This window comes from Centroberyx gerrardi, chromosome 21 (assembly GCF_048128805.1).
Source record: "Centroberyx gerrardi isolate f3 chromosome 21, fCenGer3.hap1.cur.20231027, whole genome shotgun sequence".
Lineage (NCBI taxonomy): Eukaryota > Metazoa > Chordata > Actinopteri > Beryciformes > Berycidae > Centroberyx > Centroberyx gerrardi.
This window is the reverse complement of record NC_136017.1, coordinates 17,156,519-17,175,228: the sequence shown is the minus strand read 5'-3', so window position 1 is coordinate 17,175,228 and position 18,710 is coordinate 17,156,519. Positions and strand designations below refer to the sequence as shown.

Sequence of the window (18,710 nt, the reverse complement as noted above, 5' to 3'; positions counted from 1 at the left end):
TTGGGTAAAAGTGAGATCCTACATATCAACAAATTTATGTATGCATTAGTTCTTTAAATTTGTACATCCAAAAATGTATCTTAGAATTCAGGGGTTATTTTTAAATAATCTTTAATCCTTGAGCAACAGTCAAAAAATTTGGTTCAGACATGGGTTTGGTCTTAAATTTACTCTGTGAGAGTTCATTGTAGATTATTTTTTATCAACTCTTTTTGACTAGTGGACTGCCTGTTCTCCTGCCGTCACGACTCCAGACTGGCCAGAATTCTGCTGCCAGGTTAATGACAAAGACTAAACCGTAACTTTATTTTAGCCTTTTAAATACCACTTCTATTTAAGGGGGGCATTTTACCTTTATTGGACAGTACACAGAGAGAGACAGTAAAGACTGGGAAGGAGAGAGAGAGGGGGATGACATGGGGCAAAGGTCTTGGGCCGGATTCCCAGCACATCACTGTTACATGGTATGCACCTTAGGTCACTGAGCCACCAGGACGCCCCATATGTATATATTACACACATATACCGAGTGTGACTGTATCCAACTTTGCTGCTCAAAGCTAACTTTAATCACAGCATTATGTGATCAACAAATGGTCTGTCTTTGCCACTTTTAAGGCCTCCTAATTTATATTATGGACGTGACATTATGGATGCTACAATATCTCATACATGAATAAGTGTATTGCATCTGCCCAATGCAACCACAGTCTTCTACTGTTGGCCAATGGGATCCCCTCAGTACAACCAGAGTCTTCTACTGTTGACCACTGGGAGCTGCATAGTACAATCATAGTCATCTACTGTTGACGACTGGAGGCTGCCCAGTACAACCACAGTCTTCTACTGTTGGCCATTGGGAGCTGCCCAGTATACAGCCGTAGTCTTCTACAATCGGCCACTGGGAGCTGTCAGTACAGCCACAGTGGTCTACTGTTGGCGACTGGAAGCTGCCCAGTACAGCCATAGCCTTTACTTTTGGCCACTGGGAGCTGCCAGTACAACCACAGTCTTCTACTGTTGAGACCTCACCAGCTAGGGAATTTGAACTGGTGACTTTTAGGACACAAGCCTCATAAAGGCCTGTTAAATTGGCATAAGAATGTCTGAACTCAATCAACAATGGTTAGGTCACATATGGTTGTGACCTCCAAGGTGTGTGTCTAGGTGCATGTGACAGAAAGAGAGAGGCAGAGAATACATTAGGTTTTGACCCAACCCTGTGACCCCCCCTCAGTTCCCATGGCTGTTGTTCCATCACCAATGGCTTCCCGCCCGCTGCATTAGTCTAATCCCGCAGGGCTTTGGCCAGCCAGCACAGAGGCTTACCAGCTCCATGGACCCACAGGCCAAGACCAACTGTGTCGGGCAGCCAGGGCTAGGGGTGTTACGGGGTTGTTGAAGGTGGTAGTTGGGGTTTGAGGTGGGGTAGCTGCTGCAGACCGGACGTAGCGGCAGTTAGACTGGCCACAGTTCAGCAGCGTCAGCATTCTGGGTTTTTATCAATGGATCAGACAATGAATGTCTGTTCTGTGTTTCCGCAGCTCGTTGAAAGGCTAGTTTGGCTGACAGCCTTTGGTCCTAGCAGGGTGGAGTCGGATATGTTCATATTCAACCCAGTTATATGCTTTTTCCTCTTTATTATGAGGTAAGAGGGGGGTCAAAAATGGAGGAGAAAGGAAGGTGAATTTGAGAGGATGCAATCTTTGAAAACAGATGCCAGAAGTTAAAACTTTATTGGAATATTTACTTTCTAAATCTTAAAAGCTCTGACACTGTACTTAAATTGGTTATAAAGCAATGTGACCACTGTAAAGGAACAAGAGGTGTTGATTTAAAATTAGTTTAAAAAAGCAAGACATCACTTCTTAAACACAGTGCACGTAATTAAACTCACTGCACGTAAGACATTAACCTTCTAATGTCTTGACGTAACCTCAATATCTTTGCTTTCTGTTAAAGAAAGCCTGGGCCATGTTTAATGTCCTAAAGAGTTACTAACCAAGTTGAAGCCTGCTCTTCTCAGTCATTTTCACTCTTTCTTCAGGTCCTCCACTGACTCTAGAATGAGATCCAGAGTTGTTCCCTCTCACTGTTGATGAGTTGGAAACAAGAGAGGATGAAATAAAAGGCTAGAGAGATGAATCTCTGTTCAGTATCAGTAATGCACCAATTTGGCCTAATTTTATTTTGAATGTGGCTGTAAAAAACTAGGTGTAAGTATTTCAACCTTAGATGTTTCTGAACCCCTGCAGTTATTTTCCCTAGTCAGATCACTCACCCACACACAGTGCTGAAGAGGTTGACCTCTGTTGCCCCCTGCTGGACTGGGATTTAGTGCAGGATGAGCAGATTTGACATCCATCCTTTAGTTTACCAATCAAGCAAAGTCAGCTCTCTTGTTTTGAAACTCAACACCGGTGGTCATGTCATAGGCTGTGACCAATTTGGATCCTTAATCACTAACTAGTCCAGTCTTGTGTGCATCAACCATTTTTCCCACGGCACAGCCCAGGGCATCAAGAGGCATATTCAGGTCAGTCAGTCAGTCAGTCAGTCATCAATGCTTCGTGAGATGGCCTCTAGAGGGCGTCTTTGGCTGTGAGATGTAGTTTACCATACATAGGCTCATCTGTGACACACTGCCACAACTCCCAAAAAGTTCAGGGTTCGATGGAAAACCCATAGTTAATAGTTAATATGTGTTCCCTAATCTAAAGTGTTACCTTTCTATCAAATACACACACACACTCTGTTTTTAAGCTGCAATAAAATAAAAAAAAATTAAATTTCAAGAAAAGCTCTTTACAGTGAAGTAATTGGGTAATATCTGAAAATAATTCTATAACACACTTACAAAAGATGCTGTGGTGAAATGTAAATTTTTGTGCTTATACATTGACGCACCATGCAGGAGCCGTTATCTTTCCCATGTCATCAAACTTGCTGGTCAGCTACTGGGAGAAAAAGCACATTTCTGGACTAAAGTTCCATTCAAGGACACATTTTTAATGTGAATAAAAATACAAGAAGGGGGTACTGAATGAAATTACATTCATCCAGCCCAGTGGCATTTTATATTACTCAACTACAGGGGCAGGTTACTTCACATGATGGCCCACTGGTAAAGCTGCCATATTTCAGTACTGCAGTTAAGTATCATGCATTTGCTTTCAATGTGTTTATTATCATGGTCTATGTAACTGGTGATTTTGTTGATGTGATGCTGTGTAGGAAGTGTCTCATAAGTGTTTTTGAGATAAATCCCCTCATATGGATAAATATACAGTCATATACCATAACACAATTATGAACCCAGTACATATTTGACACCAATCTTCAAAGGGAAGTAATATTAATTTATTACATAAGTCAAATAAAGACAGTCTCTCTGGTAGCCCAGTCCCATATCACCAATGTTATAGGCACCAGTCTCAAACTTGGCATCCAGACTAACAGATACCACAGTATGTATGGGCCAGACTGAAATGGATGCTCTGACTGAAGTACTTGGTGGCTGCTACACAAGAAAGAATTAGAATAAACCACATTATATTACAAAACACAGTGACACACTGGAGCTATACAAGAGATGTTTCTGTACTTAGGCAGCAACATATGTGCGTATGCATCAATTTAATATCAATATTAAGACCCAAATGGCAGCATGAAACCACACAGTCCTCATGCAAGCCACAACAATCAGTACTGGAAACACTGGACACAAGATAAAGTGGCAAATTCTGTTCGAGTGGATTAATGGGAGTGTATGTGTAAGAATATAATCAGTCTGAACCAAATCAGATGTACAGTTGCATTGTGTGGAGAGGTCAGATGGTTTGGTCAGGAGGAATCATTTCCATTCTTAGTTTATTTTAATATGGTCAGAATATAAAACATGCAAAGGGAGACTTTCATCCATTTAGGTTGAAACTTTTTTTACTGCCTCGTGGCACAAAATGACCATAATATATCTGTGGGGATTGATGGGGTTGTTGATCAGGTAGAACCGACTCAACAATTACTTTTATTACAATTACTTAATAGCTTTCAAAACTCACTTTCTCTGTTGTGTAACAAAAAATCCCCACCCACACTCCCAAAAAGCTTCAACCAAACGCTACAGGCACCCTTACCAAGAAACATAATGTGACTACAACAAGACATAGTTTTTATTCTTATTTACACTTTTAACCAGGTAAGTACCATAAAAATTAAGAATCTCTTGTTTAAAAGACACCTGGCGAAGAAAGCAGCATTAAGACAAACAGACGTTGCGTAACGCACAACGTACAACAACTTTCAATTATAATAATCTAATAACACTTCAAATAACAGCTCCAGCCATTAGCCAGTAACAGGCTCTGCTGCTACCAAAAGGTCAATCTACCATCTCAGCTTGCCTGAATATTTATTGATGGGAGAACTGGGTTTAGCTCCAGTATGAGACCAGCAAACCAAATCCACTGCAGAGAAAACCAGTGTCTGATCAAACTTTTTGTTGCCTATATTGGGCTTTCATTAAAGATCAGATCAGCCAGTTATGTCATCTACCTCTGATATGATGGAGGTTCCTCCCTGACTCAGCAACATAAAAACAGTCTGGAAAACCTTACAAAAATTGATATTGCACCCTGACAAGAATAAAGTTCTGGGGCAAACACTGAATACTCACATTTAAAGATATTATATACCGGTACAAAATATCAGCTTCGATAAAAACACATGAGTATGGGTCAAAACCCTAGACTGTTCTTCATGTTTCTCTGGGTGTTGGGTCTAGGATAACTTATTTGTTCCATTCTCTTGCTATACAATTACAACACCAGAGTGGAAACGAGGGAGCTGTCATTTAAAGGGACGAAAAACCTAAAGTGTCCAACAAGTAAAATGAGAACAAAGTGAAATAGTTCAACTATATAGAGTCTGTGGGGTGGCGGTCAGTCCCATCAGTGTTTGTGTGTGTGTGTGTCTAGGTAGAGAACAGTGGGCCAGTAGAAGCAGCAGTAAAGACAGGTCCGGTGTAGAGTCCGGGTCCATCCACAGGAACCTAGAAAGATAAAAACAAATGTCAACTAGATGGCACTCAGTGGAGCGCATACCTCCACCAACGCTACGCAATTGTCAATATATGCATTTTTATAAGCAGAAAGAAGAAAAGTTAATCAGTTCTTCCTTGGTCCATGACCAAACTTCCCACAAAGTTTCAAGCAAATCGGCTCATGACTTTATTTTTAATCTTACCTCCCCCAGGGCCTGCAGGGCCACTGTAGCCGCCATGGCCTTGGCGTGTTTCTTATTGGGACTGGCTGTCTGGGGCTGGTAGTCAACTCCGTTCACCGTCACCTAGAGACGACAGAATGGATGGATGGATGGTGAAAGTTTAGGCAAATAGTAATAGGATACGGGAAGGAACAATAGGATATAAATAAGAATAGAGAAAATGACACAACCAACAATTCCAACATTCTGACTAAAAGGTTACAGCATATATGATGGTATTCACATCTCTTTTTCACCCACAGCTCTAGTGACCAGGCATGTAGACGCGAGTTCAGAGAACTACTACATACAGTGGCTTGCAAAAGTATTCACCCCCCCTTCACTTTTTGCACATTTGTTGTGTTATGAAGTTATTTCAAAATACATTTATTCAGGATTTTTTGTCTGAGGTATATGCAAAGCAATCTGTTCCATCTAAGTGAAAACAAATGTGAAGAAATGTATGTTAAAGCATAAAATTACAATAACAGAAACATCTATTTAGCATAAGTCTTCACCCCCTTTGCCTCATTTGGGCTAAATTGCCACACTAGCAAAAATGGCAATATTTTTTCTGAAACTTCAAGAAATGGACTCTAATGTCATTGAAAAATGAACCATATATCCCAAACTGTGCTGAAGTATTCCGGTGGACAGTCCATCCTACACCCTAAAATCCCATTGAATCTCCATTAAGGGAGCTTTGTTAGCAAGAAAGACAAATTAAAGACGAGATGAAATGAAAAATGCCTTTTTAACCCTTTTAGATACTGTCAGATACGGTCATACTGTGCACCTGTTTAACAATATATGCTAAAAAAAATACCAAAAATCAATTTCATTGTATTCTTATATCAAAATTCAATCATGTTTTCTTCCTGTAAAACAAAATATGCCGTGTGCTTACGTAAGCATGCCCGTAACTAATTTCAACCAATAATATCATGACATCCACCCATCAATCAATCTTCAACTTTTAGCGCACAGAGCTAAGAGGCTAAGATTCATTAGTTAGCTAGCTAGCAACAGCATGGTACTTCGGTGTGTCTTCGGGTGTTATGACACACCCACTTTTCAACGTTCAAATCAAATTCCTCCCAACGTTATGTCCCGCCTGTCTTTCCTGTTTCACTCGGAAATACGTCACGATACGGAAGTTAGATACTCTCGAAATGCCGTTTCATCTCGACTTTAAAAAAATAATTTAAAAGGAAAACATTGCCTAACATATTGGACTGTTACTTTGTCCACCTACTGTGTACTGTCATATACACAGAGAACAGACAGACTGACAGACCTTGAACAGGAAGTTCTTCCGGTGGTCAGGACCACTGTGGTGAACCATGACGAAGTCCGGCTGCATCATCCTCCTCTTATTACACAACTCAATGAGAGCGGACACCGGGTGCTTCCCTGTACAGACAGACAGACAGACAGACAGACAGACAGACATGAGTGCAGGGTTCTATCTAACAATGCTGCCATGAAACCACAACACTCAACATCAGTGCTGGTCATTCTGCTTAAAGGATGATTCCGCTTATTTTGAACCTGGGACTTATTTTCCTACTTTTTGCCATAATGACAATTGATTGTGTTCAAAATTTTGTCACTTCAGTGTAGAGCTACCATGAGGAGGAGTTTCAGCTAGAGTCAAAGCAACAATTAGCCAACCTCTCCAAATAGGCTTGGTTGCTAAAGTTAAATTAACTGGATGGACGTTAAGACAAGAGAATAAACTGTATTTAAACCGGGAGATCTTGAAAGTAGGCTCAGTCATTATTCTGTTTTGGATTTTCTGCCACTTGAAGCAGACAGAGCGACGTGCAGTGTGAATGTGGGCTCTGATTGATCGTTTGACAGCCAATCGCGGTGCTAGCCAACTTTGCCCCCCAAAAAAGATGACCGACACTAAACCCAATCCCAAAGTCAGGAATCATTCTCTACACATGCAGTACAGTGCAGACAACCAAAAAGGCTAAACCTACTTTTTTGTAGGACAAGGACAATATTCAGGTTTTATTTGTACTATGCATGCAGTGTGTGTATGTGTGCGTTACCCATTAGATCCTTGGTCACCACCAGTCCTCCTGTCTGCTTCTGAGGTTTCTCTCCTTCAGCAACTAGTCCTGAAAACACACACACAGTTATCTTTGTCATCACCGACATTACTGCCATCATCCTCATCATCAACATAATATCATTTTCCTCATAAGTATCATTAAGAGTGGGTGGTGATTTGTGCACCAGGGCTCTGTCATTGGCAGTAGTGTATTCCACAGGTTAATTTTGAATGTTGGCAGCCCCAAATGGCAGTGAGAGAAAACTGTTCTCAAAAAACTGGACATCATTCCCTAGACCCTGTAAGATGACATCGGTAAACTAAATGATAGGATAGGATATCAAGCTGCAGCCGAGGGTGGCATCTCTGATGTTTGCAAATGATGTTGTCTTTTTGGGTTCACTGGACTGTGATCTCCAATGTGCATTGGATTGGTTTGCTACTGAGCGTGATGTGGTCGGCATGAGGGTCAGCAGCCGAGTATGAAGCCATGTTTCTCTCCTGGAAAAAGTTGGCCTCTTCCATTCAAGTGAGGGGTGAAAAACTGCCCCAAGTGAAGAAGTTCAGGTATCTTGAGGTCCTATTCACCAGTGAGAGTACAAGGGATCGTGAGATTGACCACCAGTTAGGTGCAGTGCTCTGGGACATGGAGTCAAGCCGGTGCTGATCTCTGGAGTTAGTCTCTCTGTGAGTTCAAATGCATATGATTTAAAGAGCTGGTCTCTCTTGGTGAGTTAAACTGACAATGAAGGTTTTTGTGGCAGACTCAATAAGGGTCCGTCTCTGGTTTGTTTAATACTGACCTGACCAAAACAGGTTTTGACCCTGTGAACCTGATGGTTTGATATTGATCTGTGTGAACTTTGGTGGACATATACAGAATTGTAGTTTGATTTTATACATTGGTTTACTCCCTTGAGTAAAATAAACTATATTAATATCTTAATATAAATTCTTAATATCAGTAGGACTTGGCCCTTGGTATCTTAGGACCTCTGACCTTTGCGGTCAATCTTGAAGTCAATGATGATTGGCTCCACGGTGCCCTCTCGGTTTCTCCCGAGCCCCTCCCCAGTCTTCCAGCCCATCTTCCTCATCAAGAACTCCCCGACACCTCCTGACACTGGAGCTGCCCTGAGGAACTGGTCCTGACCGAGAGACACAGACAGACACACAGAGACAGACAGACAGACAGACAGACAGAGAGAGAGAGAGAGAGAGAGAGAGAGAGAGAGAGAGGGAAATAAAGAAAGAAAGAAAGCAAGAAAGAAAGAAAGAAAGAAAGAAAGAGAGAAAAAGACAGACAAAGAAAGAAAGAAAGAAAGAAGGAGGGGTGAAAATGGTAGTGGTTTAGTGAAGTGAAATAAGACAATGGGAAAGAGAAATAGAAGGGGAGAGAGAGAGAGAGAGAGAGCACAAAGAAGAGAGTAAGGGTCCACCCCGCCAACATGTTGTCAATTTAAATACAAAGTTGTGTCTAAGGCTATGTTCAGACTGCCAGCCCAAATCTGATTTTTGGCATATCCAGATTGGAGTCATATTGATTTGATCAAGTCTGGACAGCAAAAAAACAAACATGGAAACCAATTATTGCAAATCAGATTTAAGCCACATTTGTATGTGGTTTGAAATGCGATTCAAATCAGATTTCTACACATGCGCTCTGGCCACTCAAAACGTTTTTCAAACTGTCCTTTACGTCACTCACAACGCGACACATGGCGATGGCGTCAGCGCCAGAAAAACGGAAATGGGGAACGAAACATTGCTGCATATATCAATGTTCACCGTCGCTTATTTTCTCTGCTGCAACCGAGGAATTCTGCGCTGTGACTAGATAGTTCTATGGCGTGAGGGCAAAGATGATACATCTCCATTCTGCATTCAGCTGTTTGTTTTGGTTCTGTATTTGAAAAGCGTGGCATCAGTTACCGTACGTACACACGTCTATGTTGTTACCACGGCAACCAATGCAGATAGCTTAACGGTGCCTGAACACACAAGTCCATCCTGATCACTTGCAACTAACTGTGGACAGTCAGTCCTAAAGACCGGATTTGAGAAACAAATCGGATTTGCCTGCAGTCTGAACAAAGCCTAAGTGGTACACACACACAAGCACGCGCACACACACACACTGTAGCGATGTATAGCTGGTGTTGGTACGTACCTAGCCCCTCCTCTCCACCCCCTTCGTCGCCCTCGGCAACAGAGAGGGGGCCCGTGTCGGCGACCCTGAAACAGTCTAACATACAGAGAGGTGAAAGTTCACGGGGTCACCGAGTGACCTCCGCCAACTCCCACCTCACCATCCCTCCCCAAACCAGACCAGAATAGACCAGACCGGACTCAGCCAGACTGAACCAGATAAGAATGAATCAAAATGAACTGGACCAGACTGAACCAGACTGAACCAGACTGGACCAGACCAGACTGAACTGGACTGCGCCAGACCAGACTGAACCAGACCAGACTGAACTGAACTGAATCAGACTGGGCCGGAGAAGACTAGACCAGATTGTACTGGACTGGTCCAGACGAAAATGCACTGGACTGAACAAGACTAGGCTGGACTGGAAAAGACCAGACAGAACCGGACTGGTTCATACCAGACTGGGTCAGACTAGTCCAGATCAGACTGAGCCGGCCTGGGCCAGATCAGAACAGGCTGGCTCAGGTCAGGTTTGACTACTGAGGACAAAATGTACTTATTGTAAATTGCTTTGGTCAAAAGCGTCTGCCAAATGACATAATGTAATGTAATGTAATGCAGATACCAGATGAGACCAGTCTGGACCATACTGAACTGGATCAGCCTGGACTAAACCATATCAAACCAGGCTCTAATCTGCCAAACCAGGGCAGGCTATATCTGGTTTTCCAAACCATTGGCAAACTAGACCTGACCAGTCCAGAACAGATTAGACAAGAGCAGTCCAGTGCAGATAAGATTAGACCAGACCAGTCCAGAACATATTAAACTAGACTAGTTTCAGGGACCAGTCCAGATTACACCAGACTAGTCCAGAACAGATTAGACCAGACCAGACCAGACCTCCATCCTCCCCTCTAACACTACCCCCCCCCCCCCCACCCACACACACCTGTCATGCTATAGGTTGACAGCAAATCCAGGACAGCCCCCCCCCCCCCCCGCCCCCTCAACCACAGTGACAAATCTCTCTCTCTCATACATACACACACACAAATACATAGATCCTAGTTGTCCTGGCAACGCTAAGGCAGGTAATGACAGTATTTCCCATGTGCTGCATCACGCCTGCTACTAGCCTGAACAGCCTCAAGATATCACTGCAATTCATTTGTATCTACTTGCATCTTTTGTCTGAATACGACCCTTTCAAATTCTTATTCCTTCATATCCATAGGAATATACCGTGTCAAGAAGTGGTTAGTCGATGACAATGCCTTTCTCCTTGAGTATATAAACATAACAGCTGCATGTGAAAAATCAACACTTTGATTTCATTGTTAAATTTGATTTACAGCATCTCAAAGACCAGTCAATAGCATAAGGCCAGTTCAGTACCCTACTTTTCACCATTAGGTGTCAGGCTTCACCACAGATTCGGGTGGGGTTTAGTTACTCTTTAAAGTCGAGATGAAACGGCATTTCGAGAGTATCTAACTTCCGTATCGTGACGTATTTCCGAGTGAAACAGGAAAGACAAGCAGGACGTAACGTTGGGAGGAATTTGATTTGAACGTTGAAAAGTGGGTGTGTCATAATACCCGAAGACACACCGAAGTACCATGCTGTTGCTAGCTAGCTAACTAATGAATCTTAGCTCTGTGCACTAAAAGTTGAAGATTGATTGATGGGTGGATGTCATGATATTATTGGTTGAAATTGGTTATGGGCATGCTTACGTAAGCACACGGCATATTTTGTTTTACAGGAAGAAAACATGATTGAATTTTGATATAAGAATACAAAGAAATTTTTTTTGGCATATATTGTTAAATAGGTGCACAATATGACCGAGGATGTGATCTAAAAGGGTTAAAAAGGCATTTTTCATTTCATCTCGACTTTAATATGGCTCAGAATGCTGGTAAGTGACAAAGGGGGATATGACAAAGATCAATGCCTTCCAAAATGGATGCCTTCCAAAAATTGACACAAATTCTTGCCTAAAAAAATCCAACAACCTCTACAGAAAAAAATGGCTGCCAAAGTATAATCACCAAAATCAAACGCAGTCGCTTGCACTTGGTCATGTCCTCAGGATGAGCTTGGACCTCGTCCCAAAGACTGCACTGAGATGGACACTACCTGTACAGAGGAAAACTGGACGGCTGAAGAACACCTGGTGCAGCACAGTACAATTTGAACTGGTGGAGATTAAACTTTCATGGTCCAAAGCATAACATGCAGCGAAAGATAGAGGAAGATATGTAAAGTAAGTGTGATACAGCAATGTGGCCTGCATATAAGGATTTGCATATTTGATCCGAGCACCACTGTTATTTTGACATTTGGTCTTGGTGTGCTAGAGGCAGCGCTGGGTGCTTGCGCATTAGAGTGAACGGTGGACAGTTTTCCATTTCTATGATGTTCTAAGTGGAATATAACACGGAAATCAAAGTTTGAGTTACTACTTTTCACATCTGTTTTGCATAAACTCGAGGAGGAAGTCATCGCATCAAAGCCCGTCTTCATCTAACTGCTTCTTGCTGCACGGATTTTGATAATTTCCTCCAAGGTTTTGAATGGGTGTCCTCTCCTTCACTGTAAATAAAACCATGGGATGGAGTCTGGTTCTGGATTGTAGACTTACTGTCATCTCTCCTCTTTCTTCCTCCCCTCCCTCCCTCTCTCTTTCTCCAACTCCCCCTCTCTTTTCCAAATGGGCTCCAGAGAGAAGAGGTGCTAGAATGCCCCTAGAGGCGGCAGCCCACACTGCAGCTGTACCTGCTTTGGTAAGAACACAGTGAGACCTCTGCATTGCTGACGCCTTGGAGGACCCAGAGCCCTACAGCCACCAAAAATACAGCAACAATATCATTTATAGCATTTGTCTTCCTTCCTGCCATTTCCTGTTTAAACTCATTATGACCCATGTCCATTCTGTTGACTGAGATTGTGCTAAAAAGTTGCCATTGCCAAACCAGCAAGAAATTCAGGAATTAAGTTCTATGTGGGAATTTAGCAGCAAACACTGGTAGGGCTGCAACTATCAATTCTTCTTATTTATCTGCCAAATCTTATATCAAATATTTGAATAATTTATAATCAAATATTTTTTTCAAACTGTCACTTGTTTGACCAATACACAAAAGTTCCATACAATGTAGCCTGTCAACTAACTATGACAGCCCAATAAATCAAACGTATTAATCTTTTCAAAATGTAAACAACTCAAAAACACATATCTTGAATGAATTTACCTGTATTTAGTGGCAGAGCAACAGAATGCAGGGTTATTGCATTGCGCACTCCAAGAACTTCAGTTCTTACCATCAATTTCTTAATACATCCATGGAGGCCATTCTTCTTACTCTCAGAGTTAATGACGGATCGCCCATGGAGGCCATTGGTGGCAAATCACAATATAAAGATCATTCAAAAACGTTTCATTTTAGTTTAATCATTGTTTAATTAAGAATTGTTTGTTCTAACTTCTCAAATTTATGAAATATTTGCTGCAGCCCTACTAAAATTAAACGATTCTCCTAGTGAGACAGTTGATGGTAAATCTGACATCTGGTATCTGGTATTGCTGCAGACTGAGCAGCCAGTGTTGTGCGTTTTGGCCTGTTGTCACAATTCATATACTGTATAGCTCTTGGTGCTGACCAGCGGGCATTAGCAATGCAGATGCCTGGATATGTGGAGAGATGTGCACGTGTGTGTATGTACAATAATATACTGTATATGTGAAAGATTGGATGCGAGTATATGTGACACTGTATGGCTATGTCTGTCAGGGCATTTGAGCAGATGTGTGTGTGTGTGTGTGTGTGTGTGTGTGCGTGTGTGGTACCTTCTTGAGCCATGCCTGTGGTCCGCTGGTGGACAGTTCCTCAGAGCTGAGGACCTGGGCTCCAGTTGTACCAGTAAACAGACCAGGGATGGTGTTGGACTGGGCCCACGCATCCACCTAGCAAAACCGGACATTCCCATTAGATCAGACAAAAATGAATCAAATCAATGAATCCAACTGAGTGTCCGGAAAGATTCAGGATGAATCAGTGAAAATAAATAAATAAATAATGCAGCCCTGGATAACTGCATTTATTAGTGAGCTTTGTTTGCTAGGGGTGCAATGTTTTGTCAATATATTTGTTTATGCAATTCTTTGTAACAGTTGACAAAAGGTAAGATGAAGCTGAGAAAAAAGAAAATATAAAAATAAAAAATAAAGTCACAAAAAAAAAAGACAGCATCTGTCATTATTATTATTATATTATCATGGAATTACATATTATATTATTATAGGCCTCTATTATAGTATATTATTTTTTATTTCCAGTATTATTTTATTTTCAGTCACTTCCTAAAAATAAGTTTGAATGTTGACACATTTATCAATCATAATTTACTATGGAAACACCACCAAGTAAACCAAATAAATTAGTCAATGTCAAGGTAGAATGAAATGAAATGAAACTCAGACTCAGACTGCATGAGATTCTGCGGGGAGCACAATTAACCCCCAAGGCATAGTAGACATACATCATTCAATATATGAAAACCTTAAAGGAACGGGCTGTGGGAAGTCCCAAAACCGCAACCATGAAGAGAGTGGCTGTAGTTTCTATGAGTTGGAAATCCCCGCCGATGATGTCATCGGCGGGGATTTCCAACTCATAGAAACTAAATTTTGGGACTTCCCACAGCCCATCCCACAGAACTACAGTATATCTAGCCTCATTGATTACTGAGTGTGTGTTGTGTATGTATGTGTGTTAATGCAAAAGTAAATTCATCATTTATATGTTTTATATGCTTTTATGTGAGTTAATGCAAAATAAATTCATCACTTATAAGTTTTATATGTTTTTACTGTGTGTGTGCATGTACCTGCTCTTGTGCACGGCTAAGCATGCAGATGGCACTGACATCGTAGGGGTTCTCAGCCAATCGCCTTTGAGCTTTGATCCTCTCGGTCACAGCCTGGGAGATATCTACAGGCTAGAGAGAGAGAGAGAGAGAGAGAGAGAGAGAGAGAGAGAGAGAGAGAGAGAGAGAGAGAGAGAGAGAGAGAGAGAGAGAGAGAGAGAGAGAGAGAGAGAGAGAGAGAGAGAGGGGGGCAGAGACAGAGACCGACTTTTGATGTTCTGCAATGACACATTTCACAAAAAACAGAGCATGTAAGTTACATTAAAAATTATAAAAATTTAATTACAAAATAATTGGAACACCAGTTTTCCATAAGACATAAAAGAGCTGTCACATGTTTGTTAACATGTTAACAGAGAAGCTACAACAGCTAGGTAACAGACCAAAGACTGAAAAGGTAACTTTAGGTCTGAGTGAAGCTTTGTGTGACGGAGCCCAATGCGGAGTGTAAACAAGGAAGTGGAGGGGATTCACGACTGTGCACACGCAACGTTTTTCTAATGTTTTTTGGCTGTAGTGAAGATTTGCTGTAAATAATGGTGTCAATATTGGTCTTTTCCACTCACTGTGCGATCGTTGGCCGTATGGAGTCGTTTTATGGACATTTTCTGTTCTTTTTCTGCTCTTTTCGGAACTCTAAAGATCGGTCCCTAGCGACTTCAGTTGTTTTGGAGAACGCTGCTACGAAGTCGTGTTGGAAAGCTCCTGGATTGTTTTATGGACTAACAAACTTCACAGGAGTTTCAACTCGCATGGGGGTGAGTAGATCATGACTGAATTTTCCTTTAAGAACCAATTCCAAGAGTGCGGAGCAGACTGCGAGTACTCAAAATGCCAAAAAAGGTCCAGAAATCTTGCAACGGGCAAATGCTTGATGCTAACACTGCAAACACCGAGTTAGCTAGGAGCTCGGACGACTCCACTGAACTCTCCACGTGCATTGAACTTTTCCCCTCCCTGCTGGGAGTTGTTGACCACCACTACTCGGAAGGAGATTGCTGAATTGAGAACAGAATTACTTGTGGAGCTTCGCAAATACCAATCCGCACAGAATGCGGCATGAGAAGCACAAAACCAGGATTTCAGCTCTGGAAACTGCACTTTCTAAAGTATCGTCTAATCTCCAGAGAACTGAGGAATGCTGCACCTTTCTGTCCACTGAAAATTTGTTTCTTTGACAGAAGACCCATGATCTCGAAAATCACATCGAGACACTGGCATCCCCAAGGGCATGTAACAGGGACGACCCACTGACTTCATGTCTTTTTCTTTTTCACCACTCTGTTTGGTCAGTTCCAAGCCTGGTCCCAATCAACCCCCCAGAGATAACATTATCGCCCATCAGCTCTATTTATGATGATCATTTGTTCTTTTGGCAAAAGCCTCACTAACGCCTAACTAACTATCCTGTGATATTGAGGTTCAAATAAACCTCTTTAAACCCACATACATACACAGTGAACTTCTCACCTGCAGCGGCGGTTCAGGAAAAACGCTGTCAGTAGCTGGCACCGACACCGGCTCTTCCATAACCACAGGCAATACTGGCGCTGCAGCTGTTTCGCCTGATGACGAGGCTGTTGCCGCCACCGGAACAGTGGTCGGGGCCTTGCTGGAGGCAGTTGCAGCTTTGGTTTTGTCTGCTGTTTTGTCAACTGGAACCCATTCGCCATAGACACCCGGCGTCTCGCCCTCCTGGACAATTAGTACATCACATTACACTTCACAAGGCAAAATCACCACTATCCATAATGTTGATGAATAGCTGTATTTCCATCCAAATGTCAAGTCAATTTGAAGAGAACTTTTGACACAAAAAATTTAATGTTAAGTAGGTGTGTTTCTATCTGCTGGGTGAATGAATCAGTTTCCTGAAAACACAAGTCTATAAAGAATCTTTAAAGAATTGATTACTACTGGCATAGCTGATCTTTGGTGTCAGCTAATGCTGGTAGTCATATTTCATGCTTTCATCTAAAGGTCAAAACAAAGAAATGCAATTGGCAATATTATAATGCACCAACTAATGGTTATATAAGGACAATGGAGACTTATGCATGTTAGGATCAACACATACTGTATATTTCCAGAGGTCATGGTGGACAGATAGTGTTTTACAGAAAATATTTCAGAATGTCCAAAGCCACTTTTTAACTGCTGTGGAATGAGACTGACCATTCATTGGCTGATCATGTCAAGCATATGCAAGGCCATTCCCAAGTCTTCTTCCCTTTTTTTTCCCCTAATGAGGTTTCTGTGGGGGTTTATCTTTGTTTTCACTGAGGGTCTAAGGTTGGGGGTTGGGTCGTTTTCAATTATTGTTTCAAAACGGCATTGTGAAGCCCTTTGACACCGCAACTGTGACTAAAGGCTATACAAATAAACCCGATTTGATTTCATTCCAGTGTAGGCTTTGCTGTAGATCATTCAACTTCTTCCAATGTGAAGTAACTGTTAGCTTGTAAAACTTGAGTTTCAAAGTTGCAACCCCAACACTGTTAATAAAATCCAAACAGAGAACATCTAACCACACCTTCTTACGATGCTGAGAACCTGAAGACACTGGAAACTCCTTGGCCATGCCTGCATCACTGCGAACTGCTGGACGAACTGACATGTTCTGATGAGGAGAGGAGAGGAGAGTGTAAGAGTTCATTTTTTATTATTTTACTCAATATTATTACTTTTCCCAATAACGAGTGGTGTAACAAATTACAATTTCAAATTCAGTAATAATGTTAATTACCAATAAAATAAACAATGTCATTACTTTTGTCATCACCCCCTTATCAGATTGAAGATGAATTTGCTTTATTATGTCATACTCGGGGTGGGAAACCCTACTTGGAAAACAGTGAAGTAGACGAAGTAGCAGACGACTGTTAGCATCGTCACACTCTGCCCTCAGACCATCATCAACATGGAGGCGCCAGTTGGACTGTTTCAGAATCAACATCAATGAACCTTCTATCATGTTTTACAGAGTTTGCGCATTTTTGTTCAATGAACGCTTGGAGGATTATATTTACACAGATATATATACATAGATTTCAATTTTGCCTCTGTTTCCATCTGCTTCACAGGCTTCCAGGTAGGCTTTCCCCACACAGATCATTCACAGGAGAGAAAACTGACTTATCCTGATTTAAGAAGGAAGAGAGGATGAGGAACAGCAAAAGTAATGGAATGAGTACAGTAACAAATTACTGCTCCAAGGGAGTTGACCCCGCCCGGCGGTGACGCAATGTGTGTATGTTTTTGTGTGTGTGTGTGTGTGTTACATTTATGCTGAAGCTGATGGCTTTTTGCTCTCGAAGAGCAGATGCTCCAAATGGTTTCCCATCATCCTCTTCGTCTGAAACGTGAGGCTTCGCCACCGGCAGCTCTCCTTTACTGTCCACAATCATCTTGCATTTCTACACACGCACGCGCGCGCACACACACACACACACACACTTTGGTTATCAACCTCTTGCTGGTAATCAGTTTTCAGTTCAAATGTTCCTATCTTCTCCTTAAAGGATAAGGCTGGTGTTTTTTAATGCATTGCTTACCGTCAACAAATCCTATGAAAATAACAAAATCAGCAATGAATTTGTTTTGCCAACAAGTCTCGTCCATGTAGCCGGTGCCCAATAAAGCCATGTCCCAGCAGCCATAGAACTCCATTGTATTAAAAAAACGATTAAAAACCCGTCAAAGAGCCATGCCGTTGCTCTGGGCAGCATATTTCATCATCGCGATGCACCGGGCCGGCTGACTTTCCTCAAACAACTTAATAAGCCGGCTGTAAACACTTTGCGATCTCAGGAAAGTAGTTCTGTAGCACCGTAAATAGTCCCCGGCGTAATGAAGAATTTGTTCCCATTTGAATTTGATTTGGTAATAACTACGACAGCCTGACTTTTCGTGGTAACAGTTAGCGATTTTTAAAATTGAAACTATGTCTTTGTGAGCTGTATTTAAAGGTTTTTAGCTTACAATTGCAGCCAATGACTTCCGCGTTGGCGGCTAACGGTACGTGGGAAGTCAGTAATGGGAGTAGAGCAAACGCATTGTTGATTTTGTTATTTTCATAGGATTTGTTGACAGTAAGCAATGCATTAAAAAACACCAGCCTTATCCTTTAAGGTCATGGTCAAACACACACAAACACACACACACACACACACAGCCAAGCAAGCAGTCTACAAGCACACACATTGTTAAAAAAAACGATTCTATCTTTACTGACCACAATTTCTTACCATAAGCACCAAGTATCTCCACTATGTTTAATCTAACCCTAATTCTAGTCCT

At 41.8% G+C, this 18,710-nt stretch overlaps 1 protein-coding gene across 1 annotated transcript in view; it reads right to left on the bottom strand.

Annotated features, from left to right (window-relative positions):
- Positions 1–3,344: 3,344 nt before the first annotated feature.
- The window catches only part of sonb (SON DNA and RNA binding protein b), a 28,744-nt gene continuing 13,378 nt past the window's right edge, over positions 3,345–18,710 (bottom strand). Inside the window, exons 14-23 of the mRNA XM_078290978.1 lie at positions 17,693–17,827; positions 16,945–17,031; positions 15,882–16,106; positions 14,373–14,483; positions 13,333–13,449; positions 8,325–8,472; positions 7,323–7,391; positions 6,560–6,675; positions 5,245–5,346; positions 3,345–5,050 (exon numbers count right to left, since the gene is read on the bottom strand). Coding sequence (XP_078147104.1) covers positions 4,973–5,050; positions 5,245–5,346; positions 6,560–6,675; positions 7,323–7,391; positions 8,325–8,472; positions 13,333–13,449; positions 14,373–14,483; positions 15,882–16,106; positions 16,945–17,031; positions 17,693–17,827 — 1,188 coding nt within the window. The 3' untranslated portion in view covers positions 3,345–4,972. The remainder of the gene's footprint in view (positions 5,051–5,244; positions 5,347–6,559; positions 6,676–7,322; positions 7,392–8,324; positions 8,473–13,332; positions 13,450–14,372; positions 14,484–15,881; positions 16,107–16,944; positions 17,032–17,692; positions 17,828–18,710) is intronic.